The sequence below is a fragment of the Rhododendron vialii genome, chromosome 9a, assembly GCF_030253575.1.
Source record: "Rhododendron vialii isolate Sample 1 chromosome 9a, ASM3025357v1".
NCBI classification, from domain to species: domain Eukaryota; kingdom Viridiplantae; phylum Streptophyta; class Magnoliopsida; order Ericales; family Ericaceae; genus Rhododendron; species Rhododendron vialii.
This window is the reverse complement of record NC_080565.1, coordinates 3,933,274-3,955,287: the sequence shown is the minus strand read 5'-3', so window position 1 is coordinate 3,955,287 and position 22,014 is coordinate 3,933,274. Positions and strand designations below refer to the sequence as shown.

General features: G+C 39.4%; 1 protein-coding gene across 3 annotated transcripts; it reads right to left on the bottom strand.

Moving 5' to 3' along the window:
• Positions 1-1,086: 1,086 nt before the first annotated feature.
• Positions 1,087-21,177, bottom strand: LOC131301506 (flowering time control protein FPA). Of its 3 annotated transcripts, XM_058327850.1 has the most exons (10): positions 20,868-21,177; positions 18,483-18,728; positions 17,594-17,722; positions 16,342-17,153; positions 14,185-15,512; positions 8,152-8,568; positions 6,978-7,220; positions 6,113-6,238; positions 1,381-1,504; positions 1,094-1,202 (listed from the first exon to the last, which is right to left on the bottom strand). In XM_058327850.1, the coding sequence occupies exons 1-7, from the start codon at positions 21,114-21,116 to the stop codon at positions 7,129-7,131; spliced, it is 3,273 nt and encodes a 1,090-aa protein (XP_058183833.1). In that variant the 5' UTR covers positions 21,117-21,177; the 3' UTR covers positions 1,094-1,202; positions 1,381-1,504; positions 6,113-6,238; positions 6,978-7,128. The 3 variants fall into 3 exon arrangements, with proteins under 3 accessions (XP_058183835.1, XP_058183833.1, XP_058183834.1); XM_058327852.1 differs by lacking the exon at positions 6,978-7,220 and adding an exon at positions 5,231-5,681 and having other exon boundaries at positions 1,087-1,504; XM_058327851.1 differs by lacking the exons at positions 1,094-1,202; positions 1,381-1,504; positions 6,978-7,220 and adding exons at positions 3,684-5,017; positions 5,231-5,681.
• Positions 21,178-22,014: the final 837 nt, after the last annotated feature.

Genomic DNA, 22,014 nt, shown 5'->3' with positions numbered 1-22,014 from the left:
ACCTGCTTTCAAGTCAAACTTTGAGAAAATTTGAGCTTTAGAAAAGTTTGCAAATAGAACACTTCTCCGAGGAAGAGAGAATTTGTTATCCTGCAGAAAATGATTAAGAAGCTGGTAATTGATGACCAGGCGGGGCTTTCCTCTTATCTGTTCTGTCCTTTGGTTCACATAAAATGCTTCACACGCCCACTGAGAGGTTGTGAACTCAATCAAACATTCTGATTGAAGTTGCTGGAGTTCTTGAAGAGCAAGCTGGTAATGTTCTAGGTTCATTCCATGATGGGTAGTTTTTGTGGGGTTGATATCTTCAATTTTCTTAAAGGGAAGAGAAATGAAGAAATCTGGGTTTTTTCAAAGTGAATTAGAGCATTTGGTGAGAAACTAGGAATGGGATTCAGCATAGAAAGTTTAGATTATGGCTTCTTTGATGGTGGAGAAAGTTTATATGGAAAAAAGATTGGGTTGGGTGGTCCAGGGTAACAAATAGTTTTTGTATTTTAAACCTTTTTTGAGCCAGGAAACTTTGCTAAGATTTTGAAAAATATCAAAGCCTAACAATAAATCTTTTCCTGGAAGATCAGAACCATAGACTTGGTGTTTTATAGTATATCCTGGAAAAAATTGAATGGTAATAAGCTTACTTATCAGTGTGATGACAGAAGTTTCTCCATTGGCTGCTGTAAAGGGTCTAAAACACGATTGCCAAAAGGACCTGGGAAGGATTGCTGGGTTGAGAATGGAGGCTGTTGCACCAGTATCAAAAAAAGTGATGACTGGTATGAGTTTCTCATATTTACCAAGCAAGATTTTGACCTTGGCTAAAGGTTGTGGCTCTACATCACTTTGTGGTGGTTAACAGCATGCCTGAGGGTAATTGTCTTGCATTTCAGTACCACGTATTATGTGCTCTCTTTTTTCTTTCAAATCAATACAAGGAAAATCATAGTGAAGTGAAATATTTAGATAAGAGGAAAAGAAAAAAAAAAGAAAAAAAAGGACACTAATTAACACATTAGCAAAGCCACAGAAGAAGAAATATGGTAAAAGAAGCATGTTTCTATGCCATGAGAGAGAGAGAGAGAGAGATAGATAGAGAGAGAGAGAGAGCTGCAATACACTGGATTCATCTGTGTCGAAACACAAAGCAAAGTGGGGAGAAACAAGACCCGTTCACATTACACTTAAAATTCCTTCCAGCTATCCTAAAAGAAAAGAAACTTTTGCTACGAATATAAAGCCGATTTTCGCATTTTGAATTCCTTTCCTTCCCATTGCAAATGAAGGCCGTTCTGGATACAGTTGGCCAACTACCTACGATTTTGAAGTCGAGAAAATTGCAGACTAGCCATACTATAGGGCAATGTAGCTCATTTCTGTTACCTTTGAAACATGTGTTCCCGTTGAGCTCAACTTATGACATGCGTCTCGTTCAGCTCATCTTAGAACAGTGCAGCATTTTGCTAACATGTCAAGGCCTGTTCTCGCCGAGCAATTGACCAAGACACTGCAGGATAGAAAAGCTCATTATCAGTAAAAGAAATGAAAGCAAATATAATGTCCCGTATCTATCAAATCTAATTGCAGAGTTCCAAGTACAAGTGGAACGTATCCACCGGGAAAGTACCACATGGAACTTTGGAAAACCATAAGTGTAAGGAAATACTAAAATGGAGAGCAAATTTAAGAGATGATCTTCTAAGACGATAAGCGATCCCACAATGAGTCTAACAAAGTACACAATAACGTAAGAAGCATATTTAAGTACAACAAAGATTATACATGAACAAACCAGCTACTATATAATACAAGAACAGGACATCGGCGTCACCTAATCACTTCAATCAGAACTGTTTACACATATCATTCAGCAAGCAATAAAGAGGTCATATAAATCGTAGGCCCAAAAATTATTCAGAACAATATCCATTAATACTAATTTTGGTCGTCGTTAAGTATGTGATAATTGCAGAGAAGAACCAGAAATACAGTTGAAGAGTCTATGGGTTTGTTCTCTTGGGGTCTCAACCTTTCCCCCTCTTTTTGTGCACGGCCTCTAATAAGTTTCTCTCCACTTATCACTCCCATCTTTCTATGTATCTCTCTCCACTTATTAACACAAAACCCTCCCTCAAAACCCATATGTCTTAAGCTAAGGCCTAAGAAGCATGAACACTTAAATGAAGGTGGCATGTCCGTGTCCATTACCAACATGTGTTAGAGACCGATACCCCTCGGGCACTTTTAGATTCCATAATTAGAAAATAATAATCTAAATTTGGACACGTGTCCAACACTATTTTTGCACTGTGATGTGATATGACACTTTTGGACAGTTGCTAACATGTGAGTCATGTGACTATCAAGGATATCATAATTCGAAGTATCACAATGATATACAAAGTTGAAAAAAGTACTTATGATTTGTCTCTAGAATCAATTGGAATTTGATAAGGATTTCTTGAGGATTCCTAACAGTGCCCATGTCTTTTTGAAGGGTTTTTTGAGTCTCATGTCAACTAGATTCTTCTTAACTTATTGTATCTTATCGCTTATAATTTTGGGCGTATATCATGATACACACACACACACATAAACTTATCACAATGTGTCAGTGCCCTGTGTTTCAAAGAAATAATGTATCCACGAGTTCGTGTCATGTTGTATTTAAGTCTCGTGTCCGTATCTGCTACTTAGGTCTTAAGTTGTTGGAAATTTTCATCACCAGAATTTGCCCTCCAAAAAATAACAGAATTAAGAGGAGACATATACAATCTGAGGTTAAATTTTGTAAAAATCACTTTGTACAACACACTATCAAGTTTCTTGAAAGTTGGATTTATCTTGTGGAGTTGAAAATAATGGTCCTAAAATTTCTGGTAATGGAGCGGAACACTGCAGAGAAAGTAGGTGATTAGCTAGATGAACACTTACACATCTCTTGGAGTCAATGTTTTTCCCAATGGGGACTGGGGACATAACGAGCACGACAAACGGATGTTCCACCCATAGCATATGACAACTCGCTATATGTAATCATGACCTGATGCCCTAACTGGTCCAATCCCAAGGGTTGATCATCCAGTACCTTTGAAGGAAATCAGAAACAGGTAACCCATCCTTGACCACTTAGGCTCCCTTTGAAATTGACTTAAATCAAATACATCCCATGCACTGGACACTGGTCCGATTGGTCATATCGCACCCAGTGATGGAGATGGAAGCATAGCCCTACAGGAGGCTGTCTTATCCAATTTCCACCACCCATCAGACTGTTGGGATTAGAATCACGCAGTTTATGAAGCATAGCCAAATCATTGAAGTCGGGGGCTGAAATGAAGATTCAAAGTTTTGAGGACCAAAATGCCTCATCAACATATTAAGCCCACTAATACCATTAGATAATGCATGCCCAGAAAAAGAATTTGGACTCATGAGTAGATCATGAATAAACATATGTCCAAATGTGAAGATTTATGTGGCGGTTGATTAAACATCCGTCCTTGGTTGTTGGATTCTGGGATGAAATCCAGCATAATCTTTGCAACAACCAACGTCACTGCTCGAATACATAACTGAAATCTTGGGATCCTTGAAAAGGAGGCCCTGCAATCCTTCTTTGGGACGTCGTGCCTCATTGACCCTTCTGAATTGCTGCAGCTTCTGCTGTATCTGGAGGACATGGGTTTTCTTTTTTTTTTTGAATGGCGTCTGGAGGGGATGATTAGCTGCAAACTGTAGCATAGACTGGTAAGTCTGATTGGCCACATTACCGGCAGACTGAGGCTTCTGAACCTGATTCCAAAACTCAGAACCCCTCAATCAGTAGCAAGTCCACATGGGCGTATAAGTCTTGGCAACAATGCTACCATAAACCTGGTTTTCATGTGGTTGGAAGCTAGATGATCCATATGAACCCAGAGAATCTGTTCCATGCACCATCCGAAAGCCCTTGCCAGCATTATCAGGTACTCCATACTGATGATGTCCAATTTGTGAAGGGATTCCAAAGGTACTCAATGCCCTTGAAGAAACTACACCTTGTTGCGGCAAGTTAAAAGTAGGATCTTGAAATTGTGTGCATCCGGTTGCCACCATTGGAGAACTTCTTGATGTGTAAAGCTGGTCATATAAGTTTGAAGCTGAGAAAATTGTCTTTGGGCATTAAATTGATTCTCCGCTTCTTGCAATTAATGAGTAGACAAAACAAGCCTTGACATGTTAGCAATTGCCCTGCTTGAGTGGTGGTTCTAAAGTCACCACAACATGACCCTTCTAGTACAACGATGCAGCCACAGTCCCAATATCACTACATGAGTAGACAATAGATGCATTCCAAAATTGTGAGCAGTGGCATTGCCTCAAAAGTAGGAAAAGGATTTACATATGGCTTATTTTAAGGTATCACGCAATGAATCATTGTATCCTACAAAGCAGCTTGCACCTTCAACTACTAAATCCCTTCCAATGCAGCCAGTCCCTTCAGTAAATACTGTAGCGGTGTCCCAATCTGGAGTTACTTTGACACCAGAGCGTATTGCCACTCTGTCTTTACTACCTAGCATTTTCAGAAGTTTCCAACCCACTCAATGGTAGGCATCCCCCATCCAATTTAGTGCCAAGAGGAAATGGAGGCCTCATGGATGCTGATACTAGTGGTGGGTTGGGAGTTTCTGAACTGGAAGCTGTTGCAGTACTAAGCAGTGGTGAAGATAGAGTGGCAATACGCTCTGGTGTCAAAGTATCTCCAGATTGGGACAAGGCTACAGTATTTACTGAAGGGACCCGCTGCGTTGGAAAGGATTTAGAAGTTGAAGGTGCAAGCTGTTTGTAGGATATGATGAGTCATCGCATAATTTTGGAATGCATCTACTCTCTACTCTTGTAGTTGAGAGTGGGACTGTGAATGCATGGATGTACTAGTAGGGTTATGCTGTGGTGACTTTAGAACCACCACTCAAGGGGGTGTTTGGCTAACATGTCAAGGCCTACTCTTGCCGAGCAAGAGACCACGTCAACACTGCAGGATAGAAAAGTTCAATATCAGAAAAAGAAATGAAAGAACAAGAGTTCTAAGTAAGTGGAGAGTATCCACTGGAAACTACCACAGGGAAATTTGAAAACCCATACTTAATGCATAGGAAGCAGAGCAAACTTAGGCCATGATCTCCAAAGACCATAAGCAATCCCACAATGAACATGCCGAACTGGACAATGGCACTTTCCCACAAACCTGTTGTCTTTTGGATAGCTCGGAGTAATTTCTACCAACATCTTGTGGCATCCTTGGTGAATCAAGATGGACCATGCTTCGGCTGAGAAACTCTCTCTCCCTTGGATCACGGTTATCAGCTGAGTTTTCCCATTCACATAAACGTGAAGAACTTCTTTTGCACACCTTTGCTACGACCAACATCACTGCTCAAATACATTATCGAAATTCTGAGATCATTGAAAAGACAGCCCTGCAGCCCTTCTTTCGCACGCCTTGCCTCAGCAACTCTTCGGAATTCAACGCATGAGTAATTCTGTGAAGGGAAACTTCTTATAGTCTCAATCTCACCAAACAATATCATCGCATTATGCAACATTTGCTCGTCAATATGAACTGAAGGAGGGAAACCTATCCACAATACATTGCTGGGCTGCCCATCCAGTTTTTGTTCTCCAGATAAATAAGCGAGCTGTCACCAAAATATCAAAAAGGAAAGGTTGTATATTATAAAACCTGTTCAACCATAATTTGAAGTTCCACCCCAGTTCATAAAGAAACTGATTGGCAGTGCTTCATGGAAAAAAGAGGGGGAAGTTCAGAATATTATCAAACAAATTTGAAGTTCCACCTCTGTTCAGTCATTTATCGAAAGAGAAACCATGTGAAGTAATTGGCACTACCGATTTGTGAGAAATGAATGCTTTTCATCTACATCAAGGATCTCCCAAAACCTTATGAATATTTGGTACCAGTACTACTAATATGCAATGCAGTTCCAGGGAGAACAGCAGGACCCCAACAAGATAGCCCCCACAACATTTTCTCAGTAGACAAGTTAGATGAGCATCAACGTCAAGTACTACAATACCCACAAATTAACTTGTGCTTGTCAGAAATTACCCGTTGTCTTTTGGATAGCTCGGAGTAATTTCTACCGACATCTTGTGGCATCCTTGGTGAATCAAGGACCATGGTTCAGCTGAGAAACTGTCCCTCCCTTGGATCCCGGTTATCAGCTGAGTTTTCCTATTCACATAAACGTGAAGAAGTTACTAGGCAGAGAGAGAAAACGAGAGTCTACAGGCACAAAAACAGGACTTAATGGGATCAGTAAGATCTATTAACTTGTCAGAAAAGACCCGAGGAGAGAGAGATATATTCATTTATTTTTATCCAGCAGCAGGTTTCATATGTGGTAATTTGGTATTTATCCAGAGTAGTTGACTGGACCAACACAATGTGTCAACTGCCCAACAAGGACAGGATCAATGGCAGTCGTTTTGCAGTTCGCAAAACAACAAACCTGGACCAACTGCTAGCAGCACTTCTAAAATGGAAAGATGGTCCCTCAATGTACATATTTCCTTTATTAGATGCAGAAAGAAAATTATTTGAAAAGGTACATGTGCCAGTTATTCTAACTCCAGAAAATAAGAAAAATAGATTATATGATTTGAACACAGTGACTGTGACCTCCTGCAAGTGGGGCCAAGTTAATGCTTCAAATCAATCAGCCAACTTCTGCCTAATCCATTCTACAGCATGTACCATAAGAATGATTCTAGAGTACTTATAGGCCCACACCGAAAGAGACCCCAATCATTTTGGTCCCATTTAACTCTTCAACTCAGCCAAGCCGAATTCTAGTTTATCAAAGGCCCAATTGACTACGGCATCTTATCCAAGCTGTGATTACAACATCTCATCCAAGCTATGATTACTTAATGAGGGCACCTCAAAATTTAAATCTAGTTAATTGACTTACTCTTTTCGATGTGCGTGACCTGAAATAATCAACACGTATCTGGTCACTTCCAATTCGCTTGCCATTCATCCTTTTTAATGCCTCAGAAGCATCTTCCAATCGAAAGTAATCTACATATGCCGTTTTACAGTCCCTATTAAACTTCAACTCCTCAATTTTCCCAAATTTGAGAAACTCTTGCAATATTTCCTTTGTAACAGCTGGGCTGATCCCACTCACCCACAAACTTTTGCATGGTTTGGCCTGCCCAAAAGGAAAATGTAAGACAAGATTCACAAACCCCCCCCCCCCCCCCCCCCCCCCCCCCCCCCCCCCCACCCAAAAAAAAAAAAAGAAAAAAAAAAACAAGAAGAAAGAACTCACACATGCAAGCGCGCGCACACAACACAGACACACATATAAAGAGAGTACTGGTTAAGAACATCTGAAAAAGAATCCCAATGTCACATGCTTATAAAAGCAACTCCAGCATACAAACAACATTGACACAAGGCACATAATTCAAGAGTAAATACTGCATTATAGACAACCACTTATGCAACACTAGCAGATGGTTAGATGTTCAGCAAGTATATGTATGTACTCCTTGCATAACCTTTCGCACCCTGACCACATTATCCCCATGTCATCATCAATCTCATTACTGCAACCATATATTAAACCTTTGGTTTATCATGCAATTCAAGTTTATATATTTCTATATGTGAGGTGCTGGTTATTTCGGACACAAGTCTATACTAGAATTGGTACACAAATATATGCATGGTGCCAGAGTATATTTCTATTCAGTTGGAGGCCACTCGGCTATTCACTAGAATTGGCATAAATTTCCCATGGATAACACTTACACCGCTTTAGTGTATGGGTGTATTGCCAATGTAGGGAGCCAACTCCACCGTGTGTAAGTTTAACTTTTAGCATTTAAACAAAAATTCTATGGAAAGCATCTTCTTATCACTTCAAAATGCAAATCAACGAATGGAACTTTTGTATGAGAATGGGATGGCCATTTGAGAAACGTGACGTGCTATCAATTTCGATTAAATGCTTCCTTGCACAACTTTTTGGGAACATGTGACATTTTGATGATATGGAAAATTATGTGTGAGGTTAGTGGGAAAGTGCCATTATCAAGTTCGGTATGTTCGTAAAAGAGTGAGATAAAATGTGGTACCTGGCCCATTACTAAGTAGTAATGAAGATAGAGTGGCAATACGCTCTAGTGTCAAAGTATCTCCAGATTGGGACATAATTGAAATCCAGTTTAATCTTTGGTGCTCGGTTCTGGGATGAAATCCAGTATAATCTTTGGTGAGACCAACATCACTGCTTGAATACATAATTGAAATCTTGGGATCATCGAAAAGGTAACTCTGCAATCCTTCTTTCGCACGCCGTGCATCATCAACACTTCTGAATTCAACACAAGAGTAGTCCTGTGAAGGGAAACTCCTTATAGTCTCAACCTCGCCAAAGATTATCATCCCATTATGCAACATTTGCTCGCCAATACGAACTGAAGGAGGGTAACCTATCCACAATACATGGCTAGGCTGCCCATCCAGTTTTGTTCTCCAGAAGATCGACAGTGCTGTCACGAACACAAAAAGAAAGATTAGTATATAATCAAACCCACTAAACTCAAACAATAATAAACTTGTTACAACTAAAATAACACAACTAATTTCAATTACTAAATACTTAATGTAAGTGGGAGGAATCATGTGGTCCTGACAGGCTCAAAGCATCTTGAGCGGTGAATGGTTCAACCTTTGGGCTGGACCGAGCAATTGGTCCAGATCCTCTCATCTCGGGTCAGGCAATTGAGGATGTCATCACAGTAATCCGGACGATCAGATCCGAATCGCCTCAGTCGGCCATCATCTGAGCCGGATCCAACTGATGTGGCCCGTGTCATATAGCGAAGGCAGTTCAAGCACGTGAAGATAACCGTCTTGCTCGGTGTGTCATGCTTGATGTCATCTGGAGCAGTTATCGTGTGTGCCGGACACATGAATAATTGGAGGGCAAGCCAAGGAACTCTACCTAAAGTCCAAGCCTAAACGTAAAGAGACACGCCGTTTCTAGCAACTCTGAAAGCTCTGTACTAGTGCGCGCACCAGGGAACACAATTTATGCACAAAGAAAATTGCACTAGTGCACGTACCGAGGAACACAATTTGTGCAAAACGCATAAACACACACAAACGAGGACACACAGACAGAAAGAGACAGAGAGAGTAGAAAAAATGTGGAAAAATACCAAAGATAGACCCTATGAAATCGAAACAACTAAACAAAATTTTGGTGAAGGTTAAATCACCAAGTTTAGAAGAAGTATTTTTTTTCTTAATACATTATAGTTTCCAGTTATCAACCCTCCCTTACCAGTAGCAGTTACAATTCAATAATTACTCCCACATATGGTATCAGTAGCGTATATAGTACCCATGGTTGTAAGTTGCCATATCAGTTGGCGTAATAGTTGGAGTCAGGAGTAACGAATATCGGGATTATCGGTCAATGTGTAACGGGATCGGACAATACACTCATGGATTTATTTTTCCAGCACTAGCAAATGCTAAAAGCCCATTGGTATTAATAAACTGACCGTTTTTAAAGGTTTTTAAACATGATTTGACTCTTACAATTAGTTTTCTGAGTAAGATTGAATTAAAAGTTGTGTTTTAAGGCAATAAATATAGATATTTTGAATGGAAAAGAGAATCTCACTATCTAACAAACTAGAAAAGGTAGAATAGATAACTTATGCAATAAATAAGGCGAATGGTAATATATATTGCTACATTGATGCAAATACCATAACAATAGCACAAAAGTACACATACACACAAGAAAGTGGTGGGTGGGTTTGTGAAAGGAAGAAAATATGTTTTGCTAAATTTGTCAACGTAAAGGTAAGTGTACCGTTTAATATCACCCCATTTAGGTCCGATACTGCACCGTTACTCAATATGTAACACAAGTACCATCTGATAGACATGTGATTCTCTGTGTCACGGTTTTTTCACACCGCAACCAAAACTGTGAAATCCCTTCTAAAGAGTCCCCCATCGGATGGGAGTACCAATCCAATATGGGATATAAATGGCTCACCTAAGCTATGCTGACCTTTTGAGGCGGCGTAGTTCAAGGCCGAAGGGGGACAAGGCCAGCTTGGGCACGGGTCATTACCGGTGGTATCAGAGTCTACACCAATCGAAAGTATGAGGTGGGTCCCACAAGGAGATGTACTTGGGTGGGCCCGGCAAGTGATGAGCTTGAAGAGTTTGAGTGGTGCAACGAGGACATTACAATCTTAAGTGGGTGAGATTATAAAATCCCTTCCAAGAGCCCTAAAATGGATGGGACTCCCAAACCAATTTGGGACATAAGTGACTCACTTAGGCTACTTGTCAACCTGAGGTTAAACTTTTGAGGCCGATTGGTTCAAGACACAATGTTGGGCAACCATCTTTTTGAGAAACGATGTTGGGGAAAAAAATTCTTAAAGGAATGGATGAGCCAAGAATACTTAGATAGATGTGTGGTAAGGCTGGAGAAGATAGCATTAGAAAAGTTGGTGGGTCACCATTATTCGGCTTTCATTTAAGGGAGAGGAACATCAGTGAAAAACAAGGAGTTTTATGGTTTTACCATTGTAAATTCGAACAAAGCAATCAACAAATTCCGGCGAAATAGATGATCTATGTCGTGAAATACGAAGAAGCCGACAAAATTATCGAGATATTATGGTTGGTTTGGTTGGGTTTACTCAATTACATTCTTTTCCGCAAACACCAATATGTAACGGATATGAGATTTCTTTACTCTCTGTTTCATCATAAAGTTAGCTTATCTAATGCTACCTCTTGAGACGATTCAAAATGATTTTTCTTGAAAGCAAATTGCCTAATTTAAGGATAAATTAACGCTTGGACCTCAATGCTTGAGGAGGGTGGAAAACATCTTTTTTAACCTCTCGAGCAATATTTTAACATTTAAAAGACACTATTTTAAAGGTCATTTTGTGAGAATAGAATGCATCTCTTTTAAATCTTGTAGTTGGACCAACATTGCTAGGGTGCCCACACTTATGATAGAAATGTTGGGGATTAAAACATGGACAATATCCAACATACACAAAATTAACTCAACCCGGTGTACAAATTGTGACTATTCAAAAAATAGAATTTAAACAAAAATTTCCTATCATGCTCTTATTGGAGAAAAATCCGTGTATGTAGATTTTATAGACCGAGTGTCACCGAAATACAAAAATTGTTTGGTGATTGTTGTCTTTGGAGGTTTTCAAACACATTCCTACATCAAAGTGTCAATGTTCACTTAAAAGTATTTGTAACTTCGAATACTATTTCGAAGTATAAAAAGTGAGCGGGTATGTCAAAGGACTTGGAGGATCGAAAATATGGAGAAAAACAGATGTGGATGCCCGGGTAGATCTCGTAGAACTGTGTGATGTCAAAGCACAGAAATTGTCTGGCAATTGTTGTCTTTGGAAATTCTATGAAAAAGGACATGGATTTTCAAAGGTTTCCCGAATGCTTGGAATGCTTGGAATCAGAAGTAGTTTGTTGTTGAAGATAGATCAAAATGCCAATCTTGTAGATGAGTTTTACAGAAGGGGATAGGAGTTGGAATTATCTTCTAAGCCTTTGTATATTGGTTAACTAGAGAGTATCTTAGAGCAAATGGTAGTCAAATCTTCAGGATACAACCCTCTATATTCGAATTTAATGATTTGGAAATGAGTTGGTTCATCTCATAAGTAGGATTAATGTTAACCCACATTCACAGGGAGTGGAAAAATTGAGGCAAGTATTTTTATAGTATAGTGGTAAGCAGAGTGTCCTGGTTATCAAGTTTTAGATTTTCATTTGTTAATTTGGATTTCTATTTTATGATTTGCAAAGTAGTATAAATTATATTCTAGTTTTGTAGACCCAATTGCAATAATTTACGTATTCCCAGTGTAATATACACTTGTATACCACAAGTGTTGCTATATATGAGTTCTTTTATTCCACTTTTTTCGTTCCTCCAAGCACTCTTTGTTGTGGTGTATTGATTCTGCTTCAATGAACTTGCCAAACCAATCAATCCATTGCACTAGGTGGCCACACTTGATCAAAACTCACGCAAAGGCTATTGATGCACTTCAGTTCGCGGGTTAAATCAAGGTCATCTCGAGATTATCTTGTATAAGGGTTGATATTTAACCATGAGCAGGCAGCAAGAGTTGCAGACTTGCAGTCCGGCGCAAACCAGAACATGGTCACAAGCTAACTATAGCCAGAGGTAGAACAACCCATTTTCTCCCACTAGATGTGAATTATGGATATGCGCATGATAACACATATTTTGTTCTATAGCTCCAAGAATCTTGCTATCAATATTTTGGCTCAATGAATACAGATGAGAGATACTAGTAATACTTCCCGAGGGTCTCAAATACATGATTTGTTGCCCCAAATTGCAACTACTTTTTGTTCGCTCATTAAACACCACTTATCCTATTGTTTACAAGAAGAGATGATTACATCCAAATTTGTGAGATGTAGTTTCTCCAACTAATCTAATAAATTACTATTAAAGATCGTAGTGATGTTCTATGAGTATCATATCACTTTTCCAAGTGCATGAAACTAGTTCAAAGGCCCCTTACATTGTTCCACTATGAAACTTTCCTTTCTTTTTTCCTGAGTTCAGAGTGTCGGACTTGATTTCCGGAATCTCCATAAAGTTTACTCCAATGGGGGCATAGTGTCCATCAACAAAAGATTGTTCGACCTGAGGAGACCCGGTTGATGCTTTTGCGCCAGAAGATACAGCTTAACAATAGAGATGCAAGAACCCATGTCACACAAGATATGAAAGCATAGAATAGACCTCTTATCATGTTGACATGAATTACCTAATTCCCAGGGTGCCGGGCCTCCGCTTTTCTTTTCATTAATGGGTTGCCCTGTCCGCTCATCTGATTGAGAATCTGTCAAAGGTCACCGAGTCGTTGTAAAGGGGAATAGGCATGATTGATTGAGAAAAAATGATTCCCTGTTGATACTTGTTTGATTCTAAGCATCAGGTTTGGTGGGGGGTTTTTAAAAGGAGACAACGGGTTGCGAAGTTCAGTAGTTCGAGTCTCTACTGGGCCAATTATTATTAAAGCCTTCTCTACTATAGAATTCGGCCTTCGGGGTCAACCCGGCGACTTCGTCCGACCTTCTCGCTTTCGAGGTAGATGTACCCAAAGGTTCAGTCCGGATTGTAGGAAGTGGGCGATACATTTTTGTATTTCTATGAGGAAGGAGAGGAAATCTTTTTACAATTTGGAGTTCAGAGAAAATAGAACAACAAAGGAACCTACTTTGGATTTGCTCATAGTATCTAGGGTACTTGACCAAAGAGTCTATTGTCAAAGCCTCATAAACTAGTAGCAAGACAATGAGCAATGGTGATAGTAATCAGTTAGACGTGGAGATCTGTATGGTGTTGACTACTAACTCCGAGCACAGATGCAGCAGATGTAGACACACCAACACTTTCATAAAACAAATAGGATAAGGGATAGGATGTGCTGGGGATTGGGGACACATGATGACATGCCCAATACACACTATACCTTCTTAGGAGGGAAAACTCCTAAGACAAGGTTTAAATCTCTGTAACATATCCCCGTTTAGAAAGCTTGCTAGTCCACATAAAGGGAACACGAACCATATGCACTCATACTGTTACTTCTAACATAAATTCATACGAAACAAGTTTGACAGCTGTATCCTATTGGTAGATTCTGGAGCCACCAAGATTAACACTTAAACAAGAAATTGAGACGCAACACCAAATATATACGCAAATATCCTAGAGAAAGACACAAACTTTCCAGAATTGTAAGATATGAAGACAATTAAACCAGCCATATAGGCAATCACCACACTGATTCAAGAGATCTAGTAGATCCCACTATTCAGTCAATAACTATGAAGCATGTTCAGACAAAGAATAGCATAACAGGTAATAAAACAGTACAAACATGAATTCAAAAAATAGAACTCAAGTGAGCCAAAACAACAAAACTATTGTTAGGAAAACCAGCAAGGCTAACTCCTCAACACTGTATTCTTTAAAAGGGATTGCAATTCAAAACTCATGCAACCAATAAATCATTTTGACTCAAAGTAATTACCTAGTTGATGGAAATCTTGTTCAGGATTAGCAGACCGCTGCCCTGCTTGAGTGCTTGATTGCTGCTGCTTCTGCTGCCTCTGAAGAAGAATGTTAGCTGCAAGCTGTAGCGTAGACAGGTACCGCTGAGTCTTGTCATCCTCAACCTCTGATGTTCCTTGACTGGCTCCATCACCAGCAGACTGAGGAACCTTCCAAAACGCAGAATTCCCTTTATCAGCAGCCAGTGGCATGGCTGTATAAGTTTGGGCAACATTGCTATCATAAACCTGATTAGACATTGTAACAGAGTTTTCACAGTGCTGACTGCTAGATGATCCATATGAACCCAGAGAATCTGTTCCTTGCACTATTCGAAAGTCCTTGTCAAAATTTTCAGGTACTCCATACTGATGTTGACCACTCTGTGAAGGGATTCCAAAGTTACTCCATGGCCTAGAAGAAACTGCGCCTTGTTGCGGCAAGTTAAAATTAGGATCGTGAAATTGTTGTTTGCCGGTTACCACCATTGGAGAACTTATTGATGTGTTTAAGCTAGCCGTATCAGTCTGGAGCTGAGAAAATTGTCCTTGGGGATTGAATTGATTCTCTGCTTCATGAAATTGATGAGTAGTCAGCTTATTACCTTGAAAATCAAATTTTGAACCCTGTGGGAGGAGTCCCCTATCCAAATCAGCACTAAGAAGCAATGGAGGCCTCATGGATGATGATACTAGTGGTGAGAGGACACTTTTTGAACCAGAAGCTTTTGCACTAGAAGGTACAAATGAAGATAGAGTGGCAATAGGCTCTGGTGTCAAATTAACTCTAGATTGGGACATTGCTACGGTATTTACTGGCGCTGGAAGGGATTCAATCGTTGAAGGTGCAAGCTGCTTTGTAAGATGCAATGAGTCATTGCATAATACCGTATTACAATCCATATGCAAATCCTTTTCCTCCTTTTGAGGCATGCCACTACTCTCAATTTTGGTATGCTTCTGCTGGCTATTCATGTACTGAGACTGGGACGGAGGCTGCATGGATGTACTACTAGGGTTATGATGTGGTGACTTTAGAACCACCCCATAAAGACGTTCAGGGCCAGTGACATTAAGCACCTTAGAGAGAAAACCTGACGGGGGAACCAAAAATAAGGCAGTCCCATCATCAAATATGGCTACCTCAGCCTGCTTGTTTTTCCCTAAATATTGCAAAAACTCAGTGTACGATCCAAAATCCTCTTCACTATCAGGCAAAAAGTAAACAACAGTGAATCCCATGGCCTCGGTGCAGTGTTCTGCTAACACGTGAAGGCCTGTTTTGGCTGAGCAATTGACCACTTCAGGACTGCAGGATAGAAAAGCTCAATATCAGTAAAAGAAATGAAAGCACAAATACTTCATGCCTTACACCTATCACATCTAATTACAGAGTTCTGAGTAAGTGGAAAGTACCACCGGGAATCTACAAGGGAAATTCGAAAAACCAAATGTGTAAGGAAATACTAAATGGATAGGGAGCAGAGCAAACTTAGGCCATGATCTCCTAAGACCACAAGCAATCCCCCAACGAATCTAATTAAGTACTTAATATGTAAGAAGCACATTGAAGTCCATGATCTCCTAAGACCATAAGCAATCCCACAATGAACCGGATAAAGCATGTAATGACGAAAGAAGCACATTTGAGTACAGCAAAGTTTATACACACAAATAAGCTTTCAAATACAAGAACAGATCATCAACGTCAGATAATCACTTTGGGCAGAACAGTTTATGCACACATCATACCACAAGCATTAAAGAAGTCATATAGGATGTAGTTAATAGAATTAGTCAAAACAATAGCAATCAATACTTGTTTTATGCATGGTGAAGTATGAGATAAATATGGGGACAAATACAGTGGGAAGAGTTTATATGTCTTAAGGTGTTGGAAATATTCATCACTGCAATTTACTTTCCAAAGAATAACAAAAATAAGAGAATAAAATTACAATTTAAATTTCAGCAACATAATAGTGTTGGAAAATTTGTGTTCTAATCACTTTGTCAAGCGCGCAATCAAGTTTCATATTAGTTGCATGTATCATGCGAATGTCAAAATGATGATCCTAAAGTTTCTGGTAATGAAACGCAAAACTATAGAGAAAGTAACAAGCAACATAAACACTTACATCTCGGACTTTATGCCTTCCCCAATAGGGACACAACGAGCTCGACAAACAGATGTCCCACCCTTAGCAATAACACCTCGCCATATGTAATCATAGTCCTGATCGCCAAATCGATCCAATCCCAAGGGTCGATCTTCAAGTGCCTTTGAAGGAAATGGAGAGCCAAAAACAGGCAAAGCAGTCTCAATTCTTGACCGTTTAGGTTCCCTCTGAAGTTGACTTACATCGATTACATCCCACGCACAGGACACTGGTCCGATTGGTCGCTTCACGAGCAGTGAAGGAGATGGGAGCATCGCCGGAGCAGGAGATGGTCTTCTCCAATTTTGGCCACCCATCAAACAGTCGGGATTCGCATCAGGCAGTTTACGAAGCATGTCACTAAATGGTACATGTCCAGAAAGGGTATTTGGAATCATGGGGAGATCGTGACTAGACATGTCCATATGTGAAGTTTGATATGGCGGTTCAGTAAAAGGTACATCTGTTCTTGGCCATTGGGTTCCGGGAGGAAATCCAGAATAACCTTTGCTACGACCAACATCACTGCTCAAATACATTATCAAAATTCTGGGATCATTGAAAAGGCGGCCCTGAAGTCCCTCTTTCGCACGCCTTGCCTCATCAACTCTTCGGAATTCAATACATGAGTAATTCTGTGAAGGGAAACTCCTTATAGTCTCAATCTCACCAAACAATATCATCGCATTATGCAACATTTGCTCATCAATACAAACTGAAGGAGGGTAACCTATCCACAATACATTGCTGGGCTGCCCATCCAGTTTTTGTTCTCCAGATGATTGAGAGTGCTGTCACCAAAATATCAAAAAGGAAAGGTTGTATAATATGAAACCTGCTCAACTATAATTTGAAGTTCCACCTCTGTTCAGTCCTTTATAGAAACTGATTTGACAGTGCTTCACAAAAAAAAGAGAGGGGGAAGTTCAGAATATTATCAAACAAATTTGAAGTCCACCTCTGTTCAGTCATTTATCGAAACATAAAACAACGTGAAATAATTGGCACTACCAATTTGTGAGAAATGACTGCTTTTCATCTACATCAAGGATCTCCCAAAACCTTATGAGTATTTGGTACGAGTACTACTAATATGCAATGCAGTTCAAGGGAGCAAAGCAGGACCCCAACAAGATAGCCCCCACAACATTTTCTCAGTAGAGAAGTTAGATAAGCATCAATGTCAAGTACTACAATACCCACAAATTAACTTGTGCATGTCAGAAACTACCTTTTGTCTTTTGGATAGCTCGGAGTAATTTCTACCGACATCTTGTGGCATCCTTGGTGAATCAAGATGGACCATGCCTCGGCTGAGAAACTGTCCCTCCCTTGGATCACGGATATCAGCTGAGTTTTCCTATTCACATAAATGTGAAGAAGTAACTAGGCAGAGAGGGGAAAGGAGAGTCTACAGGCACAAAAACAGGACTTAATGGGATCACTAAGATCTACGAACTAGTCAGAAAAGACCTGAGGAGAGAGAGATATATTCGTTTATTTTTTGCAGCAGCAGGTTTTTCGCATGTGGTAATTTGGTATTTATCCAGAGTTGTTCACTGGACTAACACCAATGTGTCAACTGCCCAACAAGGACAGGATCAACGGCAGTCGTTTTGCAGTTCGCAGAACAACAAACCTGTACCAACGGCTAGCAGCACTTCTAAAGTGGAAAATGCTCCCTAAATGTACATATTGCCTTTATCAGATGCAGGAAAAAAAATTTAATAGGTACATGTGCCAGTTATTCTAACTCCAGAAAATCAGAAAAATATATTGTACAACATTTATAATGCCAGATGATGATTTGAACACAGTGACTGTGACCTCCTGCAAGTGCAGCCCAGTTAATGCTTCAAATCAATCAGCCAACTTCTTCCTAATCCATTGTACAGCATGTACCATGAGAAAGATTCTAGAGTACTTAAAAGGCCCTCACCAAAAGAGGACCCAATCATTTTGGTCCCATTTGACTCTTCAACTCAGCCAAGCCGAATTCTAGTATATCGGAGGCCCAATTGACCACGGCATCTTATCCAAGCTGTGATTACAGCATCTCATCCAAGCTGTTATTACTAAATGAGGGCATGCCAGAATTTAAATCTAGTTAATTGACTTACTCTTTTCGATGTGCGTGACCTGAAATAATCAACACGTATCTGGTCACTTCCAATTCGCTTGCCATTCATCCTTTTTAATGCTTCAGAAGCATCTTCCAATCGAAAGTAATCTACATATGCCGTTTTACGGTCCCTATTAAACTTCAACTCCTCAATTTTTCCAAATTTGAGAAACTCTTCTTGCAATATTTCCTTTGTAACAGCTGGGCTGATCCCACTCACCCACAAACTTTTGCATGGTTTGGCCTGCCCAAAAGGAAAAGGTAAGACAAAAAAGATTCGCCCAAAAGAACACACACACACACACACACACACACACACACACACACACATACACACACACACACACACACATATATATATATATATATATAGAGAGAGAGAGAGAGAGAGAGAGAGAGAGAGAGAGAGAGAGTATTGGTTAAGAACATCTGAAAAAGAATACCAAAATCACATGGTTATAGAAGCAACTCTAGCATAGAAACAACATCAAACAAATGAAGGATAGTGTTGATAATGTCCGGTCCATTGCGGCTCCAAACCTTTATACAAGTGTTTGTGCTTATCGTTATCAATTCTGGAAAAGAAAGTGGAATATCAAACAAGAAACAACAATATGGAACATGTAATACCCCTTGTTTAAAAAAAGAAGAAGAAGAGCTATTTCTTATAACAAAGGTGTTTTTCCCATTCTGTCATTTGTGAGTATAAGGTGTTGGGTTTGACTTGTCCTGTAGAATTAACTTTTATGCAACAACATGGATAGATATAAGAGTTGATATTTGGCTAGGAGGTGCATGTGGAGCTTTGTTATAAGAAATAGCTCTACTTCTTTTTTTTTTAAACACGGGGTATTACAGAACATAACAGGTTCGAAAGTGTTATGGGAAATGGGAAGTGCTAGGTGGATAAAAAAAAAAGGGAGGATGTGTTAGGTTATACGAGATAGAATAATATCTTCATTAGCAAATTATTAAGAATTTTAAGAACAACAATACTAATTTAGATCACTGCTATTATGATCAAATTAAAATACTACAGCTAAAATACCTGAAGGAACCCCTTAGATCAGTTACATATTTTTGTAAATGGTAAGAGTTCAATAATTTCAACAAAGTTAAGCTAGAGTTCTACAAAGATTCCGAAAAACTTTTCATAGATGTTTCCCATAAAATTTCATGAGCATTTTGGTTGTTTTTCCCAAAACTTAAATGTCAATGAGTTTTCCCTCTCAAAGATTGTTTCCTCTTTCCAGAAAAATATATGCTTAGGTTTCTTGTCACCCGAAGCTGCACTTAAGCATATCCTTTTTTTTCTTTATCAGCAACATAACTGATGGATTGTTTCTCTACTTCTCTTCCTAGATTTGTTTGCTGGAAAATAGAGGAAATCTGGAGGTGGCCACTTGTGCCTTTTGTTTATGGATTTGAAAGGAGACAAACAAGAAAACTGAAGAAAAAATAAGAGGAAACCTTGTACAGTCAAACTCCTTGTCCTTTTGCATTACTGGGGCCACTGCATGTATTCTTCTCCTTTATATAGGATTATAATTTGAACAATTTTGGTGTACTCAAGCACCATACATCATTTGACAGTTATTATAATACACGGGATCTGGCTTGTCTGCACATACTGCACAGCACCTGAGGTGGACCTGAGCCCTCAGGTTGGCTTTTTGTAGCCCTTCCTAGGCTCATAAAGATGATCGATATTGTCTACTTCTTAGTTCTCGTTGAAACAAATCATGTAAAAAATAATTTGATTTTAGAACTCATTTATGTTGCTACAAATGGATTTTGATTTTAGTGTATAAATAAGAAAAGGTTGGTATTTCTCAATGTTCTGGGCAAATTTAGGATTATTTTCTAATATGCTTGTGAGCTCTACCTTGAATGATTATCCAATGTTCTTGTTGCAGTTATTATTCAGTGTTCTTGGAGTATTGCCATGTCACGTGGAGCTCCAATAGCTTTCCTTAGCACACATTGGTGTGGGACCCACGTACTGGTGGAACACATTAATGTGTAGTAGAGAAAGCTACTGGAGCACCACCTCGCAATTCATTTTCCTCACGTACATCTAACTAAAATACTATTTAGCGGAAGGATTCGGAGACCGTGTAATGCAGGGGTGCATTACAGTTTACAGGGATGCAGTGCGGCATCTAAACCATCCAAAAGTATTTTCAATGGTCCGGTTAAAAAAAAAAATGCTCCCCGAGTGAAGAGGTGAAGAGTCTTTTTTGAATCCGGACCAACCGCACTACACCCCACACCCCAGGTCCTTAGCAGAAACAACTTTACTATTGACATTAGTCTCCAGTCCAATAACGTAGCGAAAATGCGCCCAACAAATTAAACAATATGCAGAAAGATGAGAACAAACCGTTTTCGCGAAATCGATCTTAATAGCATTCCCGCGCAGAACAGTCCCTCGAAGACCTTCCACGGCCGCCTTCGCGTCCTCAACCCTGTTGAAGCAAACGAATGCGTAATTCCTCGACGAATTCGGTGCCGTAACGCTGTGAAGATCGCCGTGTTTTGAGAACAGATTCATTAAATCGGAATGTGTCACCTGACTTGATAGATTGCCCACCCAGAGATTGTTTGACGGGATTTCTGATTCAGTCGACATTGTTTTGCGGTTGAATTGAAGCCCTAAAACCGAAAGAACACAAATTTCAAAATAAAATTTGAATGCGACCACTATTTGTAGAGCCTTCTCAAATGTGGGTCCCATCTACTTGCTGTGAGCTTAACGTTACAGTCGAAACGCGGAGTGCGTGCCTTGGTGCGGGATTTTGCACAATTCAAGCCGTTCGATTGTGCATTCGACGATTCAGGATCTCATCTCGATAATAAATAATTTTTAATTATTTATTTTCAAGATAAGATTGGCGCTCGAATCATGCACAACACGATACCCCAATCGGTTAAAACCGTTTTGTATTCTCAAATGTGATGGTTCCGTAGGTTCTCAAATTATTGTATTGTAATTATGTAAGACACGCTTGATAGCTAGATTATTTTTAAGAAGAAATTGGATAACATGGGATAGTGAGATCCTGGGGATAATAGATGAGATTATATGAATACTAAGGCCCCGTTTCAGAATACCTTTTTAAAAAAAAAGTGCTTATTTCATATTTTTAAACTTAAAATTAATGTAAATAAAAAATATATTTTTTATTTTTTTTGCACCGTATAAAAGATCTCGATAAGATCTATCAAATAAGATCCATATTGCTAAAAAAATTATTTGTATAAATATATTATTTTTTAGCTTGAAATTGCCTTCTTAAAAAATAAGTACTTATTTTCGGTTCCGGAACGGGGCCTAACATTAATTTACTGTTTTTGGTTAGAGTGGAATAAAAAATTTTGGGTGCCGGGTGAGTATATCTCACGTGGTATCCGTTCGGCAATCCCGAGCCGTTCGATGCACTTTTGGATAGCTCAGATTAAAATATTCTCTCTCCTCTCACCCCTCCTCCTTCTCTTTCATTTTTTTCTCTTCAAATCCGAACCGTCCA

Coding starts and splice junctions, on each gene's coding strand:
- LOC131301506 (XM_058327850.1), bottom strand. CDS start 21,116: ATGTCGACTGAATCAGAAATCCCGTCAAACAATCTCTGGGTGGGCAAT. Junction 17,154..17,593: donor AGCTATCCAAAAGACAAAAG/GTAGTTTCTGAC, acceptor TTTTGGTGACAG/CACTCTCAATCATCTGGAGA. Junction 15,513..16,341: donor GAAGGCATAAAGTCCGAGAT/GTAAGTGTTTAT, acceptor TCTATCCTGCAG/TCCTGAAGTGGTCAATTGCT.